A 19364-nucleotide genomic window follows, 5' to 3' on the forward strand; every position below is an offset into this window, starting at 1 on the left:
GGATGGGTTGGACCGAAGGGTCTGTTTCCATGCTGTACATCTCTATGACTCTATGTTACAAAATGAAGTAGCACCAGCTGAAAGACACGTGTGAGCAGTATGTACTTAAGCAAGCTTAGCACTTTAGGTTTATCAGTAAATAAATATAGTGTATAACCTTGTTTGATCAGCTTACTGTTGTAGCCTGTGACTCTAAGCTTACAGCCACTTGTTTTGTACGTAGTGACTCTCTTAAAGCATATTCATCACACTCAAATTATTACAGACAGCTTTGGGATTAAAATACAGTGTAAACTAATATGCTGAAACTTTACAGCTGGTCAGTCTGCATGTGGAACAATAAAGGAAGCTCTGTGACATTTTATTTCTGTACCATGCAATTTGGTTAAGTGACCACTTTGACTCTATCATTTTTCTGAAATATGCTGACTCACTTGTATGCATTCTTTAGGAATTTACTGTTTCTGTTTATATATGATTATTTTTTGTTTTGAGCTAATGAGTTTTAGAATTATGAATGGGAGGGACCTATTTGGTTTGTGACTTAAAATAGAAGCATGTGAAACATTGCTGTCCCATTGTGTGAAATATACCTTTGTTTCCAGGCATACCATTGCTAATTATATGAAAATGCTAGTTGCCTACCAACCATTAATTTGATGGGGAAATGGAACTGGGCCAAATTGGAGCAATTATTTGTGCATTAGTGCAATACCAGTTTGTAGATACTTCATCGTATTGTGATTCCAAAATGGATGTCATTGTATTAAAACATGCAAAAAGTCTGCTCCATCCTTTTATTTTATCATAGTTAATAATTTTCCATTTTATTTCCTTATCCAATGCTCTGTTTTCTTTTGATCACAAAGAAAAAAAGTCATATTTCACAAAAACCGTCTTGCTTGGCGAACCTGTCATCATAATTGAAGTTTGTCACCCATGAAACCATTCTTGCAAACATTCTCAGCATTTCTATGAAGCTGGTTGAAGAGCAACCAAAGTTGGTGGGAACATCAATGAGAGCAAAATTCACTTGAGAGCAAAGTTTGGATAACTTGTTAGAATACGACGCAAAACATATGAGAACTTGTTTGGAAAATAACGTTAACAAATTGGTGCTTGTGAAAGAATCCTGTATCTCTCAGCTTTGGGTGCTAGGTAGTGAATAGCAGTGAAAGAGGTTGACAAGCAATGGCAATAATAGGGAAAGCAAATGAAAATGCAATTCTGGAATGATTGACGCCAACATGGAGACGTGGACTGCAAAAAAAGTACAAAGACAAGGCCAAGTCCAAGATGGAATAAACTGTGTAAAGACTTCGTGAGAAAAGCAAAAGAGAAAGTGTTTTGAGACAATATAGCAACAGCAATCAAAGAAACAAAAAGATAGCAATGACAGAATTCAAGACTGTGTGTGTGTGTGTGGATTAGTAAATAGAATGACGAAGATCTGACTGAATGAGGCACCAAAATTAATTTGTTTGAATATTTTTATTATAGTTATGTTTTGAACTCTGTAGAAACCAGTTAAGTTTTATGCTTTTTTTTGGAAACTGAAAACCCAGGTATTTACTAAAAGAACCAGTGAGTTCACAGTTTAAAACAAAACATTTTTAATGCACAAAAATTGAAGAAAATGAATAGTAATAACTATACTTCTCAATACTCATTTATTAAAAGTACAATGAACACATTTACTCATGCTCTAACCAAACTTATCAACTCAAATTTCGTTCTCAACTCCAGCTCAAGTCAGATACTTGTCAGGAATTGTAAGATTAACTAAAAACCGAAAGAACTGCAGATGCTGGAAACGAAAACAGAATTTGCTGGAAAATCTCAGCAGATCTGGCAGCATCTGCAGAGAGAAATCAGAATTAACGTCTGAACTGGTTTAGAAGAAGGAACACTGGATATAAAATGTTAAGTCTGATTTCCTTCCAGCTATTTCTGTTTTTGTAAGATAAATACTTGTCGAGTTGTGGTTTTGGAAAAGCACAGCAGGTCAGACAGCATCTGAGGATCAGGAGAATCGATGTTTTGGGCATAAGCCCTTCATTAGTCCTCACTTTCTCTAAGATTAATATTTGGTCAAAGCAATGTTTCAGAGATTAGTCTAAGGTTTTAATTTATTTGGTTCCATCGTTTACTTATTATAAGATTGTCCCTTAAACTTCACATGGTTGCAGAGTCTCAGTACAATATGAGCCTTGCCAGGATTGTAAACATAACATTTCTCATCTGAACTCCTCATAATGTTCTGTGATGATGGACACTTGCATGTCGTATTGTGACGATACCATGGCTTTAAGATGTGTATTTTGTCCTGTTTTTTTTTGTTATGAAGAAAGGTTGATAAAGAGATGATGAGCAGTCTGCTTAAAGCCAATAGGATAAACAGCTTGTCAGGTCTTGGTTTTTTTTAAATTGGAAGAGTAGAAGAACCTTGAATGGGTGGAATCAAGCTCTGACGTAATCAGGATTTTTAGTTTTAGCTTTCTGTGGTTGTTGATGTCTTGAAGCTGGATGTGGAAGGTCTTATTCTTCTCTCTCTCTCTCTCTCTCTCTCTCTCTCTCTCTCTCTCTCTCTCTCTTACAGCTAAAAGCTGGGTTTCACTTCCTGCTGCTAGAATTGTATGTGAGACAGTCTATTTCACTGAATTTGTCTTAGCAATGGGTGTTCAATTTTCCCCAGATTTTGTTATATTGGGACTCACAGCATGGAAACTAACTGTTAAATAGTAGTAGTTAACATGTAGATTATTTTGTTTAGCATTTCGATAGAATTACAGTTAAGCCAGTTCTTTGATTGTAATTTTATTTTGTCTGTATTTTAGCTGTAGTATAAAAATAAAGCATGTTTTGCTTAATGTCATGACTTGGAGGTGCCAGTGGTAGACTGGGGTGGACAAAGGTTAAAAATCACACAACACCAGGTTATAGTCCAACAGGCTTATTTGGAAGCACTAGCTTTTTGAGCGCCACTCCATCAGGTGGTTGTGGAGGTTAAGATCTTGCTCGCAGAATTTATAGCCAAATGATTCCAGTGTCATGGAGATGTGATACAGTAAACAATATTAGATTAAAGCTTATATCTTTTATAATGGGATATGCTGGTTTCTGTTTGATATTATGAAGACGTGGGTATACTGTACCTTTTGAGAGTTAAAAGCAACAGAACTACTGGACAGTGTTCTGAAAGGAAACATAATGTAACATTTGATCAAACATCTGGATTAGCTGATTGCCTGGAAACAACAAAGCAGATTCAAATTAGGCTAATCAGTTTAAATTATACCCTGAAAAATACCAAACTGCAATCCAGTTTGAATTTAATATATTGACAATCTTAAAAGCCAATGACACAATCGGATGCTTTGAGAGTATGAAACTGGGAAAAATTGAACAGTTGGAAGGAGACGGCACAGTGGCTCAGCAGTTAGCACTGCTGCCTCACAGCGCCAGGGTCCCAGGTTCAATTCCAGACTCGGACTGCCTGTGTGGAGTTCGCACATGTGCAGGTCAGGTGGATAGGCCATGCTAAATTGCTGGTGCATTAGTCAGAGGGAAATGGGTTTGGGTGGGTTACTCTTCGGAGGGTCGGTGTGGACTTGTTCGGCCAAAGGGCCTGTCCCCACACTGTAGGGAATCTAATCTAATCAGAACTGCCAAGCTACCAGCATGTAAAGAAAAGACTGCCTGAAAAATAGCTCTCTTAAAAGTACCTTTATTGATCAGTAACCCGTGAAGCAGAAATCCCTATGAAGAAGAAAACAAGACCGGTATTCAGAGAAAATGAAAGCTGCCTGGTTTTGAGATAAGAAATTTTGTTTTGTAAATCGTAATTGGGAGTTTTATCGGACTAGTATTATAGAAGGGAAAATAGGTTAGAGGAAGGAATTGTAAATAGTTGTTAGTTAATTATTCTCTGTTATGCTTTAAGAAATGAAGTTGTTAATTTTTACTTTAACTAGTTCTTGGCCTATCGAATTTTCACAGATTGCTGCACGGGATAAATCTTGTTTGTGTTGCTGGTTTTAAATTAAGCAGGAGAGTTTACCCTGTGTCGTACCAATATGTAAGTCTCAGAACTTCTTTTAAATTACATTCCCAAGGTAGCTGAAGTTTTTATACGATAGGTGTGATGTCTATCAGACTGAAAAACCCTGTGTATATTATAATAGAGTTTTACATGGATTCATGCAGTTTTTGATCAAAATAAAGTGTAATTCTGCACAAACAAATTCACCCCATAAACTTGTGTGTGCATGTAGGAGCGATAGATTGAGTGTACATGTGAGTGTGTGGATGTGAATACACGTGATAGTGTGTGTGTATATCTGTGGGTTTGTGTGTAAGCTTGTTTGTGTGTGTGAGTGTGATGGGGTTGGTGTGTGCGCAGGAGGGTGTATGTGTGCATATGAGAGAGAGCTTGTTTATGAGGGACGATCTGTGTGGGTGTGTGAATATGTGGGAGTGTTTGTTTGTGTGTGTTTATGTATGAAAGTATGTCGTGCAGTGGAGTCAAAAAGTAGTACCTTTAGTATCTGTCTCTCTTTTGTGCTACTCTTTAGTGTCTGTCTTATTCTTGGATACATTAATCTCCATCAAGGATAAGCACCTCAGCACCTCACTGTACTGCAAACTCACAGATAACCTCACGATGCTACACATCTCCAGCTTCCACCCAAAACATATTAAAACAGCCACCCCCCCATGGATAAGTCCTCTGCATACACATGGTCTGTTCAGATGAGGAGGAACGTGATGGACACTTGAAAGGATGCCCTCATACGAATGGGGTACAATGCTCAACTCATCGGCCACCACTTCTGATGTGCCACATCTCAGGAGATAGACACAGGCCACAACAGGCAAGGTACCCTTTGTTGTCCACTACTTCCTGGGAGCTGAACAACTACACCATGTTCTTCGCAGCCTGCAACACCTTATTAATGAGGGTGAGCATATTGCCAAGACCTTCCCTGCGCCCCCTCTTCTCGCCTTTAAACAACCAACAAACCTTAAATAGATCATGATTCGTAGCAAACTGCCTAGCCTCCAGGACAACAAAACTATACAACCCTGCCACAGCAACCGCTGCAAGACGTGTCAGAATATCGACATGAATAGCACCATTACATGTGGGGACACCTCCCATGTACATGGCGAGTACTTATGAGACTCGATCAACATGGCCTATCTCATATGCTGCAGGCAAAGTTGTCCTGAGGCATGGTACATTGGCAAGACTGAACAGATGCTAAGACAATGGATAAATAGTCACCACAAAACAGCCACCAGGCAGGAATGTTCCCTCCCAGTTGGGGAACACCTCAGTGGTCCGGGACATTTGGCCTTGGATCTTGGGTGACCATGCTCCAAGGTGGACTTCGGGACAGGCAACAACACAGAGCGGCTGAGCAGAAACTGATAGCAAATTTCGGTACCCATGGGGATGGCCTCAATTGGGGCCTTGGGTTCATGTGACACTACAGCTCACTCACACTCTCTCACTCTATTTCTCTCACTCTATTTCTCTCACTCTATTTCTCTCACACTCTCTCTCTCACACTCTCTCTCACTCTCTCTCTCTCTCACACACTCACTCTCACTCTCTCACACGCGCTCTCTCACGCGCTCTCTCACGCGCGCTCTCTCTCACGCGCGCTCTCTCTCACGCGCGCTCTCTCGCACGCGCGCTCTCTCGCACGCGCGCTCTCTCGCACGCGCGCTCTCGCTCTCTCGCTCTCTCGCTCTCTCGCTCTCTCGCTCTCTCGCTCTCTCGCTCTCTCGCTCTCTCGCTCTCTCGCTCTCTCGCTCTCTCGCTCTCTCGCTCTCTCGCTCTCTCGCTCTCTCGCTCTCTCGCTCTCTCGCTCTCTCGCTCTCTCGCTCTCTCGCTCTCTCGCTCTCTCGCTCTCTCGCTCTCTCGCTCTCTCGCTCTCTCGCTCTCTCGCTCTCTCGCTCTCTCGCTCTCTCGCTCTCTCGCTCTCTCGCTCTCTCGCTCTCTCGCTCTCTCGCTCTCTCGCTCTCTCGCTCTCTCGCTCTCTCGCTCTCTCGCTCTCTCGCTCTCTCGCTCTCTCGCTCTCTCGCTCTCTCGCTCTCTCGCTCTCTCGCTCTCTCGCTCTCTCGCTCTCTCGCTCTCTCGCTCTCTCGCTCTCTCGCTCTCTCGCTCTCTCGCTCTCTCGCTCTCTCGCTCTCTCGCTCTCTCGCTCTCTCGCTCTCTCGCTCTCTCGCTCTCTCGCTCTCTCGCTCTCTCGCTCTCTCGCTCTCTCGCTCTCTCGCTCTCTCGCTCTCTCGCTCTCTCGCTCTCTCGCTCTCTCGCTCTCTCGCTCTCTCGCTCTCTCGCTCTCTCGCTCTCTCGCTCTCTCGCTCTCTCGCTCTCTCGCTCTCTCGCTCTCTCGCTCTCTCGCTCTCTCGCTCTCTCGCTCTCTCGCTCTCTCGCTCTCTCGCTCTCTCGCTCTCTCGCTCTCTCGCTCTCGCGCTCTCTCGCTCTCGCGCTCTCTCGCTCTCTCGCTCTCTCGCTCTCTCGCTCTCTCGCTCTCTCGCTCTCTCGCTCTCTCGCTCTCTCGCTCTCTCTCACTCTTTCACTCATTCACTCATTCACTCATTCACTCATTCACTCATACACACACACACAGACTCTATCAAGTGCACTCACATCCACATGCGCGCTCAATCTGTCGCTTCTACAAACTTGCACACCAGCTTATGGGGTGAATTTGTTTTTGCAGAATTACATTTTATTTTGCTCAAAAACAGCATGAATCCATGTAAAACTCTAAAACAATACAGAGAGTTTACCAGTCTGACATAACCTTGGGACACAGACAGACCTCACACCCGTTGTTTAAAAAGCTGAGCTACCTTGGGGGAATGTCATTTAAAAGAGGTTCTGGGATTTACATATCAAAGAACAGAAACCAGTATATTCCATTACAAAAGATGAAAGTTTTAATTTAATATTGTTCACTGTATTGCATCTCCATGACACTGGACTCCTTTGGCTATAAATTCTGTGAGCATGATCTGAACCTCCATAGACACCTGGTGAAGGAGCGGTGCTCCGAAAACTAGTGCTTTCAAATAAACCTGTTGGACTTTCATCTGGTGTTGTGTGATTTTTAACTTTGATTAAAATCAAGTAGTTAAAACTTGACCAATTGCACTTACCTTTAAAATAAGAAAACATTAGCATTTAGACTATTTTCTTAATATATATTGAGATGGTTTGGTCTGGTCCATAATAGTATCTCTCCCTCTCTGCTCAGCTTGGCTATCGTCGAATTCTGTCTTACTTACAGTAGTATCCTTCACTTTTCAAGATTCAAGTCCGTTTCGGTCATGTGTACTGCTAATTCTGCTTGAAAGAGATGTTCCCTGCAGCTACCTTGTTCTGAATAAAGCCTGTATAAAAGAGAGCGACTTAAAGGACCTGCTCTTCACTCTAATTAACTTCTCACAGTATTCTAAATCCAGACTGACCAGAGCATTATATGGCCTCAGCAGAGTGTCTTTACTCTTCTATTCCAGCCTTATTGAAATGAATATTAACATTGCATTTGCTAAATGCCAATTGAATTTGCATGTTAACCTTAGTTTAAAGTGTTTTCAACAACCCTAGTTATGCGATTTGCCAAGACTCTGGTCCCAGCCTGGTTAAAGTGGAGCCCATCCCATTAGAACCACTTCCATTTTCATCAGTACTGAAGCCAATGTCTGATGAATTTGAACCTGTTTCTGTCCCAATAATCTTTGAGCCGCATGTTTATCTCTTTAATCTTGTTGAACCTGTGCCAATCCTTTTAAATTTAGCCCCTAGCTGCATTCCCTCAGCAGAACCTCTTTTATCTTTCTACCTTTGTGGTTGGTACCTACGTGGACTATGACAACTGGATCTTTCCCCTCCGACTCCAAGTTCCTTTGCAGCCTAGGTGACATATCCTGAACCTGGACACCAGGCAGGCAACACCGTCTTGAAGACTCAATCCTGGCCACGGAGAACAGTGTCTACTCCCCTGACTGTACTATCGCTGATAACACCCATCTTTCTCTTTTCTCCCCGCTCTTGAATGGTTCCCTGTACGACATTGCTATGGTTAGTTTGCACATCCTTCCTACAGCCCCCACTCTCATCTGCACAGAAGCGGACTTAAACGATCAACATGAACACCAACTTGAACAATCTGAAGAGCTAAGTCATCTTCAGCCGTACCTCCTGGATCCCTCCATCTGCCTCACTGGTAGTTGCATCCATTTGTCCCTGACTACTGACTGAATTTTAGGTAGTTAATCTAAGGGGAGTGACTGCCTCCTGAAACACAGCGTCGAGTTGACTGTCCTCCTCCCTGAAGTGTTCAAAGCTCAGACTCCAGCTCATCAACTCTTGAGCCAGAGTTCCTCAAGCAACTAGCACTTGCTACAGATGTGGTCACTGTGAATCACAATGGGCTCCACCAGCTCCCACATCATGCAGTTACAACACATTGCCTGTACCGGCACCTCTATTTTAATTACTTTGTTGTTAATTTGATTTTTAAAACTTTCATGCTGACCTTATGGTTTGTAGCCTGTAAATATTTCCCTATTTAACTTCAATCTGAAAGTAATCTCTAAAAGTCAGTGCTATCATTAACCAGTGAACTTTTGTGCTACGTCCCTGATCCTGTGCTTCAATTTATTGTATTAAAAAACATTACAAACCTGAAAAAAAACAAAAAAATGCACCGCTTTCCACAATGCATCAAATTCCCATGTTGCCTCCAAATATCTTGAACAATATACTCAGTTGGGCTGTGTCTCACTCTGCATGTGATATTTCCTTCCTGATCATGTGAAGCTTACTGATAGAAATTTGGAATTCATTGTTTGATTTTTATTTTAATTTCATACCAATTGCTGCAGTTGATTCATAATTTATATTTAAAAGTTACACTTGACAGTAGGATGGAGGTTAGTAGGTTGGATATGTACAATTCTCATCATTGTTAGTCAGCAGATTGCTTGAGCCTGTAATTTCCAATCTATTTGTAACAGTGGGGTCATTATGGAATCAACAAGAAGATTACTTTGGTCACGTAATTCCTTACCTCAGTCTGTGTTGTAAATCAGTAATGCACTTTAAGTGGCCATTAACAAACCCCATACCACAATTGCAAAATAGCAACCTGATGTAGTTTCAGCTGAATTTAGTATAGATTTAATGAAGAATTAAAAGGTTTCTTCCAAATGGATTTACCTTTCTGCCACAAGTACATTCAACCTTCTTTCAAGTTTATTGCTGACGAAGATTAAACTACTTTATCAGAGTTTTCAACTTTGTTGTCCAATTGCTGAACATCAACTAAACCTGTCAACAGCCTAACGTTTGTATATCAGAAACCTTGAGTGTATTTTCAATGTATATGATTTTGTTTTAGTCTGGAACATCAAACTTAGAACAGTACAGCACCTGAACAGGCCCTTTCAGCTCACCATGTCTATGCTGACCATGTTTCCATTCAAAACTGATTCCACCTCCCTGTCTATGGTCTGCATTCCTCTATTCTCTATGTTCCCTGATTTTGCTTCTTTTTGTTCTAGTATCATCTTCCAAAGTGAAACATTTATTGTAATTTTAACAATAATGATCCAACCAATATTCATGACGTGTTTTCCCCCAAATAGAATACAGATGGCTATCTATTTTTCTATTTTTGAGGCAGTTTTATCAGCGTAAAGATAAATACAAAGCAGATCTCTATCTCCTCAAACTGCTTTAATTTTATTCTGAGTATTGCAGTGCAGTAGGAATTCTCACCTCGCTTTGTATTCTCTGAAACTTTCTATGAGGTATTTGAATTTGTTGCCTGAGTAACTGATGAATCAAATGCTCCATCTTGGCAATCCGTCTGTCCAGTGGACTTTTTCCCTGTTCCTTGGATGCTGCCTGACCTGCTGCGCTTTTCCAGCAACACATTTTCAGTTCTGGTCTCCAGCATCTGCACCCTCACTTTCTCCTCGAAGATTTTTCCCGATACTGCCTTCTTAGATTCTCTTAATGGATTGAGTGCTCTTTTTGTTGGCTTGTGATCAAAGTCAAAACCAGCTGTAAGTCTCTGGACAATTTCATTGATATCTTGGCCCTGAATGAACTTCACTTGCAAATCTTGAAGCCATATTGAAGCTTTATGCTGTCAGCTCCTTCAAAGTTGCAGTGTTGGTATGGGTTTTAAAAACTAGATGGTTCTGTGAACATAAAATCATACAGTATAGAAGACGCACTTCAGCCCATCAGTCTGCCAAAAATATACTAGTACCTACACCAATTCCACATTCTTGTACTAGGCCCTTCACCGCCTTTTCACTCCAGTTCTTGTATCCTTTTCTCTTTGGAATACATGCAGTGGACCTTTAAAATGCCTGTTCTTTACTCCTTTGTTACCCCTAAATCCTCAGTTTTTGACCATTACGGTCTTGGTGGGTAAAGGTGGGTTGTCTTCTGTAACTAATTTGCCCTCCCTGCTCTGGTTTTGCTTCTGTCCTTTCTGGATACCTCCTTCCATGTGAATTCTTCTTCAGATGTTTCTGGTTACCTTCTTAGTATTGTGTCTCATGTGGGTTTCACTTCCATACTTTCAATCATAGAAGTCAGCAGCTGACGCCTGAATTTAAGAGTTTACTTCTTTTCACCGATTGCTCTTGTTTTGTATTCCTCAGCACCTGCATTTTTCTGACATCACTTCCTTCTGCCTTCCGATGGAACAAGAAATCCAGCACATCAACTACGGTTCGACTTTTAAGATGCCAATAGTCTACCTTCGAATTTTTTGTTAACTGTGAAAACATCTGAAGCTTTTGATCATCTTGAGCCACTCTCTTATTGCCATATTTTGTTTTTATTTATAAAAACAAATTCTACACTTTTTCCCCCTGGTTCTCCCCCACTACTTTCCTCCCTCATGTTCATACTTGAGTGATTCTGTTACATAACTGATCCATCCACTGCCCTATGGCACATTGATTGTCTTTTCATTGGCAAGTTGATGCCTAGGTTACGGCTTCCCTCCTCTGTAACTGAATCCTTGGCTTTATGATGCATTGACCTCAATCAGTAAAAATAGGTGTCAGCACCTCCTTCACCATAATCCTCAACACTGGTGGCATCAATATTCATGAGTTGCCCACATGTGGCTTGCTAAATATCTCCATCTGACTCTGGAGACCGTATTCAACATGAATACAAGTGGAAGTGCTTGTAGAAATTTAATTTAACTATGACTGTTAGACCTAGGGTCGAACTCAAAATCAGACCACTCCAGGTACAAGTTTGTTTTGGCTAGATTCACAAATTTTGGAAGTTATCAAAACAGACATTACACTTAGCCAATGGACTCAGCTACTTAACGATGGAGTACTGACCCTCAGTTGATTAGGGTGCTGTATTTTCTTTATCCTTTCTGCACATGCAACTAGTGAAAAGTTGGTCTTATTAACCCTTTCCAAACCCAAACTGTTGCTTTATCAGAGTCATCTCTGAACCCTGATTGGAGTGTGCGAAGCGCGGTCACATTTTTGTTATGTACATATTCACGGTCACATCTTGAATTGGATCGCTCATACATGCCCGATTTCTTTAGAAATTAATGGTTGTCTACTGACATTACCTCCCGTTATCTACTGATTGAAATCTTGAAAGACCATTCATATGTAGGGTTGTCCCTGCACATGATAACTTTATCTATCATTTAATTGAATTTTATGGCATACTAAGAAAATAAGAGAATATTTTGACATCTTATTTGTCCTGTTGTTTAGACTAGGGGGCTGTAGGCTGCCATGTACTTGTGAATTAAACCTTGAGTTTGTTATTTTAAATCTTGCTTTAATGATAGAAACATTTTGTCGCATTAAGCATCCATAAATGACTGTTTCCGATGCAATCTGCTGGATATGTTAGCTGTGTGCTTCGAATCAGTTTCTTGAAAATAAGAGTGGAAACAGTTGCTTAAAAATTTGCGACATGAACCTTACATGCAAAATCGTAAAGTAAGCATTATTTAACAGTTATACAAAGTGAGTACCAATTACAAGTGCAAAACTAACAATGTAAGAAGATAAGTGAGCTGCACATTTTTAAACATTAAATGAATGTATAATTTGAGTGACAAGTTTAGAAGAATTGCGCTGTTTACAAAATTAGTGACGCATTTTGGTTAAAATCAACTGATTTGATTTATTATTGTCACACGTACCTACATACAGTGACAAGTGTTGTTTTGAGTGCAATACAGGCAGATCATACCACACAAAGTGCATTATGATAATGCAAGGAGAAAGCTGTTCTTGAATCTGTTCAGACATCTGTTCAAACTTTTGTATCTCCTACCTGACGGAACAGATTGGAAGAGTATAACCAGGGTGGGAAAGGTCAAAATACGTTGGTTGCTTTTCTGAGGCAGTTGGAAATATAGATGGAGTCAATGGGGAAAGGAAGGCTGGTTTGTGTGATGGATTGGACTTTGTTCACTACTTTCTGTAGTAGCTTGTGGTCTTGGGAAGAGCAGCTGCCAAACCACAGTGTGGGCATTCAGGCAGAATGCTTGCTATAGTGCATCTATAAAAATTAAAATTCTTTGTTCACATGCCTAGTTTCTTTAGCCTCCTGAGAAAGTAGAGCCGTTGTTGTGCTTTCTTGACCGTTGCGTTGATGTGGGTGGACCAGGACAGATTGTTGATGATCATCACTCTCAGGAACTCGGCCTTTTCCACTTCAGCACCATTGAAGCAGTCAGAAGCATGCCTTCCACTACACCTCCTGAAGTCAATGATCAGCTCCTTTATTTTGCTCTTGTTCCTGGAGAGATTGCTGTCTTTACACCACAGCATTAAGCACTCAGTCTCTTTCCTGCATTCTGTTTCATCATTGTTTGAGTTCCACCCTACAACAGTGATTTTGTCACCAAACTGGTAAATAGAGTTGGGATGCAATTTGGCCGCATAGTCGCTAGTATATATGGGGACTGAGTATGCAGCCTTGTGGGGCACTGGTGTTGAGAATTATGGTGGAAAAGGTGTTGTCACCCACATTTACTGAGTGCAGTCAGTGGGTCAGAAAATTGAAGATCCAGTTGCAGTGGTACAAGGTGAGACTTAGTTCTGAGTTTAGAGATGAGCTTGTTTGGAATTATGGTATTGAAGGTGGACTCTGAGTCAGTAAGCAAGAGCCTGACGTAGGGATCTTTGTTATTCAGAGTTCCAGAAATGATTGTAGGGACAGGGAGATGGCATCTGCTGTGGACCTTTTGCGCCAGTGGGTGAATTGAGAAGGATCAAGACAATAGGATAGGTAGAGGTTGATGTGAGCCATGACTAATCTCTCGAAGTACTTCATAATTATGGAGGTCAGAGTCATTGGGCAGTAGTCGTTGAGGTACTCTGCATGATTTTCCTTTGGCACCGGGATGATGGTGATCTTCTTGAAACTGGACTTCATATCATTGTAAGGAGAGGTTAAATACTTCTGTCAGCTGGTCCACACAGGATTTAAGTGCACAGTCGGGGACTCGATTCAGGCTGATTAACTGTAAATACATGAAGCAAAAATGTGCTTTTCTAAATAAAACACTACAAATTAAAGCCTAGAACACAGCGGTTGCCTTTCTTTCCTTTGCTGATAATGACTTAACATATGTGAAACAATGTAGTTTGCTCATTCAACTGTAACCGAGTTTGTCATTTACTCTGCTTAAAACCCTATAGTGCACTCTCTCCTCTGTTAAGTAATACGACTGCTTAGTGTAAGTCAAGTCCTGCATTGGTTATAATTAAACAAAATATTAGTTTAATTGATTCCTATACTGTAAACTAAACTAATCATGAATTTCCCTACATTGTGAGCAAGTAATCTGAGATATGTGTGTGTGTCTCTGCGTAAAGTGGGTGAGTGGGGGACTGAGTATGAGTGAGAACTATAAGACAAGGAGTGAGTCCTCTTCCTTCCCCAAAATACTAGCCATGTACTGAGTTGGGAGATGAGAAAAGCTTTAATTACTTCTCCCCCATACTTCTATGAAATCTGCCGAGGCCAGCTCAGATGTCATCAGATGCATTTAGAAGCTTTATGTTTGTTAGCTTCATTATATTGTACTGCCTAATGGTCACCACTGCCTTCTCCATAGGATAACTATGGAGGGACTAGTCAGAAATGATCACATTTCATCAATTAATTAAGAAGAAAGCTATGTTTGAATCTCTTAAATCAGGTCTCTATCTCAACAGGTATATCCAAAGTAACAGATAATATTCTCTTTCTGCAGTAAGATTGACCACACCATCCTGCACACACAACCCATTTCTCCGTTTTCCAGCTCAGAGGAGTGGTCAGTTGGAGAATGAAAAGGTCCAGTTTTGTTTTTGCTTTCTGTTGTCAAACAGTTCAATTTTGGCATTCTCCAGGAATATGTCTTTGGCTCCTTCCTCTTCTGTACTTGCATACTATCTTTGGAGAAGTTGCACCAACTGAGAGGTCTAACTCCTAGGAAATCACTGACCAATAGTTTTTTTCAATTACAGGCTACACTATTCTAAGATACACTCGACTAACTATCTACATCTGAAACCCCTTATTCATCGAAATACAAGTTTTAGATATTTATAATTTTAAGTTTGATAGCCCTTTGTCTCCACTGACTTTTAACACACTTGCCATTAATATGAATTGTAGACTGAACTGTTGTTGGATTTGTATATTGTGTAACTTGATACTTTTGTGGTGGTGGTGTGGGTCACAGTCTTAAGAATATGGGGTAGACCATTTAAGACAGATGAGAAATTTCTTCACCCAGAGTGTGGAACTTTTCATTACAGAAAGTGGTTGAGGCTAAAAGATGTTTTCAAGGAGTTAGATATGCTTCTTGGAACTACAGGAATCAAATGGTATGTGGGGGGGAAAGTGGGTGCAGAGTACTGAGTAGGAAGATCAGACATGATCTAATTGAATAGTGGAGGGTGCTTAAAGCGCTGAATGGCCTCCTGCTGTTCTTGTTTTCTATGTTTCTACATTTTTGGCCTTCATTATTCAGGTACTAAGTCTAGCTACCCAGCTGAACCCAGCACAAAAAAAGCACATCCATGAATTATGAGTAGGAGAATGCCAGTCAGTGCTTTTATTCTGCTTTAACATTCAACAAGATCATGGTTGACTGATCATAGCAAGATGGTAGCACTGAAGCTAACCTCTTATAACCTTTGACTAGTTAATCAACAATTTATCTGCTTCTGCATTATTGACGTTTATAGTTCAGTAATGCCAACAATGGATACTTAAACTACTGAATGTTCAGGAGGCTGTCATCTATGAATTGACTCGGGACCTTTGCTGCTCATTAATGAAAGAAGTTTTCTTAAAAATTCTTCCTTTGTCCTTTGCTTTCAGGAAGAATCCCGTGTCCTCAGAGTCAAGGTTATTTCAGGCATTGATCTGGCTAAAAAAGACATCTTTGGAGCCAGGTATGTAGATCATACATTGATTTCACAGGATTCTTTGTTTTTATGAGATTTATCAAAGGTTGAGTATAAAGAAGTGAATGCATTGAATAGTGATGCTTCAAACTCCCTAAGGAAGCTGAAATATCACTGTTTAGGAACTGTCCTATCATGAGAAATTAATATTTCTATCATGAGAAATGCATAAGATCAGGGTGTTGATTGTGTTGATCAAAGATTGATGTAGGTGATATGAGTTTCACCTTCTGGGTCACTGATAACAGTGTGGGAGAAAGATGGAGCTATCCTGTTGGGACAGTTGCAGCTGAATAGCATTATCATCCTCTGATTGCAGATGAGATTGTAAACTCATCTCATTTTAAATGAGAGAGAGAGAAAAAGTGAGGGCATATTTAGTAGGTTAAAAAGCAGAGGCAATAGAGTACAATAGCAAAAAGGTTGCGATAATCAGAAAGGAAGTACAGAAACTTCAGTTAAGTTGTGCCAACAAATAAGGACATGGTGTGGAATCAAAGGATCAGAATGCATGCTGGATTTGGAACGAAACAGGTTAATTGAAAACACAATGAAGTAAATATATTCTGATTGTCAAGATAAAGTCATGGCAGCAGGGTGACCAAACCTACATGCCAAGGGTACTTTATGAATTAATAGGAGGGAAAAAAAAGGTGGTGGTTGGAGTGGGGAGGGTGGGCGTGCTCTATTATGAGAAGATAGGATGAGTACAGTGGGGTGCGAGATTACCTTGGTTCAGAAGTGAAGATATGGAATTTGTTTGGATGGTGATGCACACAGTTTTTTTTTTAAAAAGCACCATTTTTGAGAGTACGTGATGTCCTCACTTCAAGTTGGCGTTACATTCCTGACAATTATGACATTCAATGAAAAAGCTTATGTTATCAGTGGATGTCGGTTCCGTAGACCTTCCATTAACAGAAGGGGAAAAAAAGTTGTCTGTGCTCTCTTAAGGTGCAGTATAGTACTGCCTACTGAAAATTGTTAAAATCAGAGATTGGTTAAACAAAATAATTGGCAACCTAAATATATTTAAAAACATAAAAGAAAAATGTCTAGTACTATTAGATTGGCCAGGCTCCATCTAGTTGTAGATGTTAGTTGGTGTCCGTGATCAATTCACTGACTAACCTCTGCCACGACATGGAGCCCAGTATCTCAGTTTGTATTAGGCAGGAGGCAAGGATGATGGAGTGGAGCTACTAGACAGTGGAGGATCGGGATGTGTAGCCTAGAGGTAGGAGTCGGGGTGGAGAGAATGAGGCCTGAGGTTTGAGATTGTAACGGGAGAAGTAGATAAGAAAGAAACCCTGTAGAAAGGACAAATATGGGAAGCAAGGGGGACTGAGGCTGGGGGCATAAATTAGGAAGCAGGACCAAGATGGAGTCCAGAGGGCATTGCCAATGGCCACAACAAAAGGTTGAGCATGGCTGAGATGCACACAGTGCAGCATTGCAGCATGTTAATGACATTAAATTGAAATGCACAATAAGAAACAGGACCCAAAGAATAAAAAAAACATTATTACATTAAGCAGGCAGTGATAAATTAGAACTGCCTGCTGTTCATAGGCCTTCGTGACTGAAGCAACACCTGTGGAACAGTATATTGGTAAATAAGAAATAGGGGTTGAAAGAGAGATCATGTGATAATTTTGGGCACTTTTAATCATTTATAGTTTGGATGAATCAAATGAGTAAAGATAACCTGGAAGATTATTCAGGATATTTTCTTCGAGAATTACATTTCTGAGCCAAACAGAAAGCAGTTTTAGACATGGGGAATTGTGTAATGAGACATGATTAATTAATGGTAAAGGAGCCTGTATGCAACAGTGATCATAAACATTGCAGAAGTTTGCATTAAGTTGCTGCCTTGATGTGTGGTGGAGCCAGGTTCGATTGAGATGTTCAAGAAGGCATTGAATGAATATTTGGATAGAAATAGTGTGCAAGGGTATGGAGAAAAGGCAAGAAATCAGCACTAGGTAATGACACATGTTTAACGAGGTAAAAACAATGACTGCAGATGCTGGAAACCAGATTCTGGATCAGTGGTGCTGGAAGAGCACAGCAATTCAGGCAGCATCCGACGAGCAGCAAAATCGACGTTTTGGGCAAAAGCCCTTCATCAGGAATGGAAGGGCTTTTGCCCGAAACGTTGATTTTGCTGCTCGTCGGATGCTGCCTGAATTGCTATGCTCTTCCAGCACCACTGATCCAGAATGACATGTTTGTAAAGCTGATGCTGGTGAAATGGCCTCCTTCTACACAATATCAATTCGATGATTCTGAAATATACTGAGGAGGATGGCTAATTATAAAAGCTAATGAGACACACCCTCTACAATTGCTTGAGGATTAGTGGCTGGAAAGAATATGGTAAAAAGTTTAAGAATGAGTGAGTCAAAAAGAAAATGGTGGGACTAGTCAGATTGAGATAAAGCTCACTGAACCTTTTCTTAGTCAAAAGCAAATCGTAAAAAAAGTCAGCTGATGGGGATTTGAGAGATGGGGTAAATGGTTGTTTTTGGGTTGATAACTGGGTGGAATATCACAAGGGGTCGTGTTGAGCTTCCAGTATTTACAATTTACATCTACAACTTGGATGAAGGGTCTGAGAAAAAGGTAATGAAGTGTGCTGATGGCACAAAGATAGACAGGAAAGAAAGTTGTCAGTGGGTGGAAGGGGTTCGGTCATCAAGTGTATTCAGTACTGACTTATTAATTTCTTAAGGATGTGGGGCTTGTGCATGAAAAAGGGCTGAAGATGCAGAGATAGGCAGAAGATTGACCCAAGGGAATAACACCAATACAAGCATGATAGGCTGAATGGCCTCTTCTGTGCTTTAATTGTTCTGAAGATCAGCCGTGAATGGGAATGGGCAGTTTCGAGGAGCCAAATTTATCTTTTTGCAACCTTGTAGCACAGAGGTCTGCAAAGGGATTATAAAGTAGGTTAAGCAAATGAGCTGAGTATCATGTGAAAAATGTGAGCTTGTCCACTTTGGGGTCTGATTAATGTTTACTTAAAGAGAGAAAGAATATCTGGTTCATGAATCACAAAACGGTAGTATGCAGGCACAGCAAGTGATTGAGAAGGCAAATAGGATGTTGACCTGGCAAAGGGAATAGAATGTAGGAAAAGGGAAATACCACAGTAGAGGAGGGCCTTATTGAGATCAAAACTGTGGTACTGTGTAGAATTTTTTGTCTCCTTACTCAGGACATAATTAAGTGAAAGTTCACTCAACTGATTCTTGTTATGAAGTGGATTCTTTTGAGCAAAGGCAATCAGGATAGGCCTACATTAATTACAGTTTAGAAGAATGAGGGGTGATTTAATTGAAACAGTTAAGAATCTGAGGAAGTTTGACAGTGTGACAGCTGGGAGGATGTTTCCCCTTGTGAGGGAATCTAGATCAGTGGGAGCGGTTTCAACACTGTAGAACCTCAGCTACTTTGGGTTTCTGATCTATTATTTGCTTGTGTGATCTAAAATTCCATTTGCTAGCTTCACTCCACAAGCTGGTGGCATCAGTTTTCAACCATCAAAGTACTTGTTTCCCCTGAGCGCTCATCCTGAGATTTTCAGGGGGCTACTTTTTGGATTCCAGAGACTCCTTTATTATTCTCACTAATTTCTTTATTGGGTATTGCAGTTGTATAATAACATAATAGTCTGCAGTTGTATTTTGAGGATTTCCATCTTTACCTAATGTAGCAAAAATGGAAGCAGATAACGCTGTCCAGTGTTCTTTGGTTTCGTTCAACCAATTTCATTTTCCTTTTCCCTCGGTAATTCTTTTCCAAGTGGCCAATGAGTTAGAATAATCACTTTCAAATGTCCAACTGTGCAACTA

The 19364-nt window shown here is 40.6% G+C and overlaps 1 protein-coding gene across 11 annotated transcripts in view; it reads left to right on the top strand.

Moving 5' to 3' along the window:
- Positions 1-19364, top strand: part of nedd4l (NEDD4 like E3 ubiquitin protein ligase) — a 485500-nt gene that overhangs the window by 119941 nt on the left and 346195 nt on the right. For 6 of the 11 annotated variants that reach the window (XM_043677840.1, XM_043677770.1, XM_043677900.1 and 3 more), the window contains exon 2: positions 15416-15489. The exons of 1 other annotated variant lie outside the window; for it this stretch is intronic. In XM_043677840.1, the coding sequence (XP_043533775.1) occupies positions 15416-15489 (74 nt within the window). Of the gene's footprint in view, positions 1-14297; positions 14381-15415; positions 15490-19364 lie in introns of those variants that run through there. 4 more of the 11 variants (XM_043677607.1, XM_043678584.1, XM_043678218.1 and 1 more) reach the window with 2 other exon arrangements.

This window comes from Chiloscyllium plagiosum, chromosome 1 (assembly GCF_004010195.1).
Source record: "Chiloscyllium plagiosum isolate BGI_BamShark_2017 chromosome 1, ASM401019v2, whole genome shotgun sequence".
NCBI classification, from domain to species: domain Eukaryota; kingdom Metazoa; phylum Chordata; class Chondrichthyes; order Orectolobiformes; family Hemiscylliidae; genus Chiloscyllium; species Chiloscyllium plagiosum.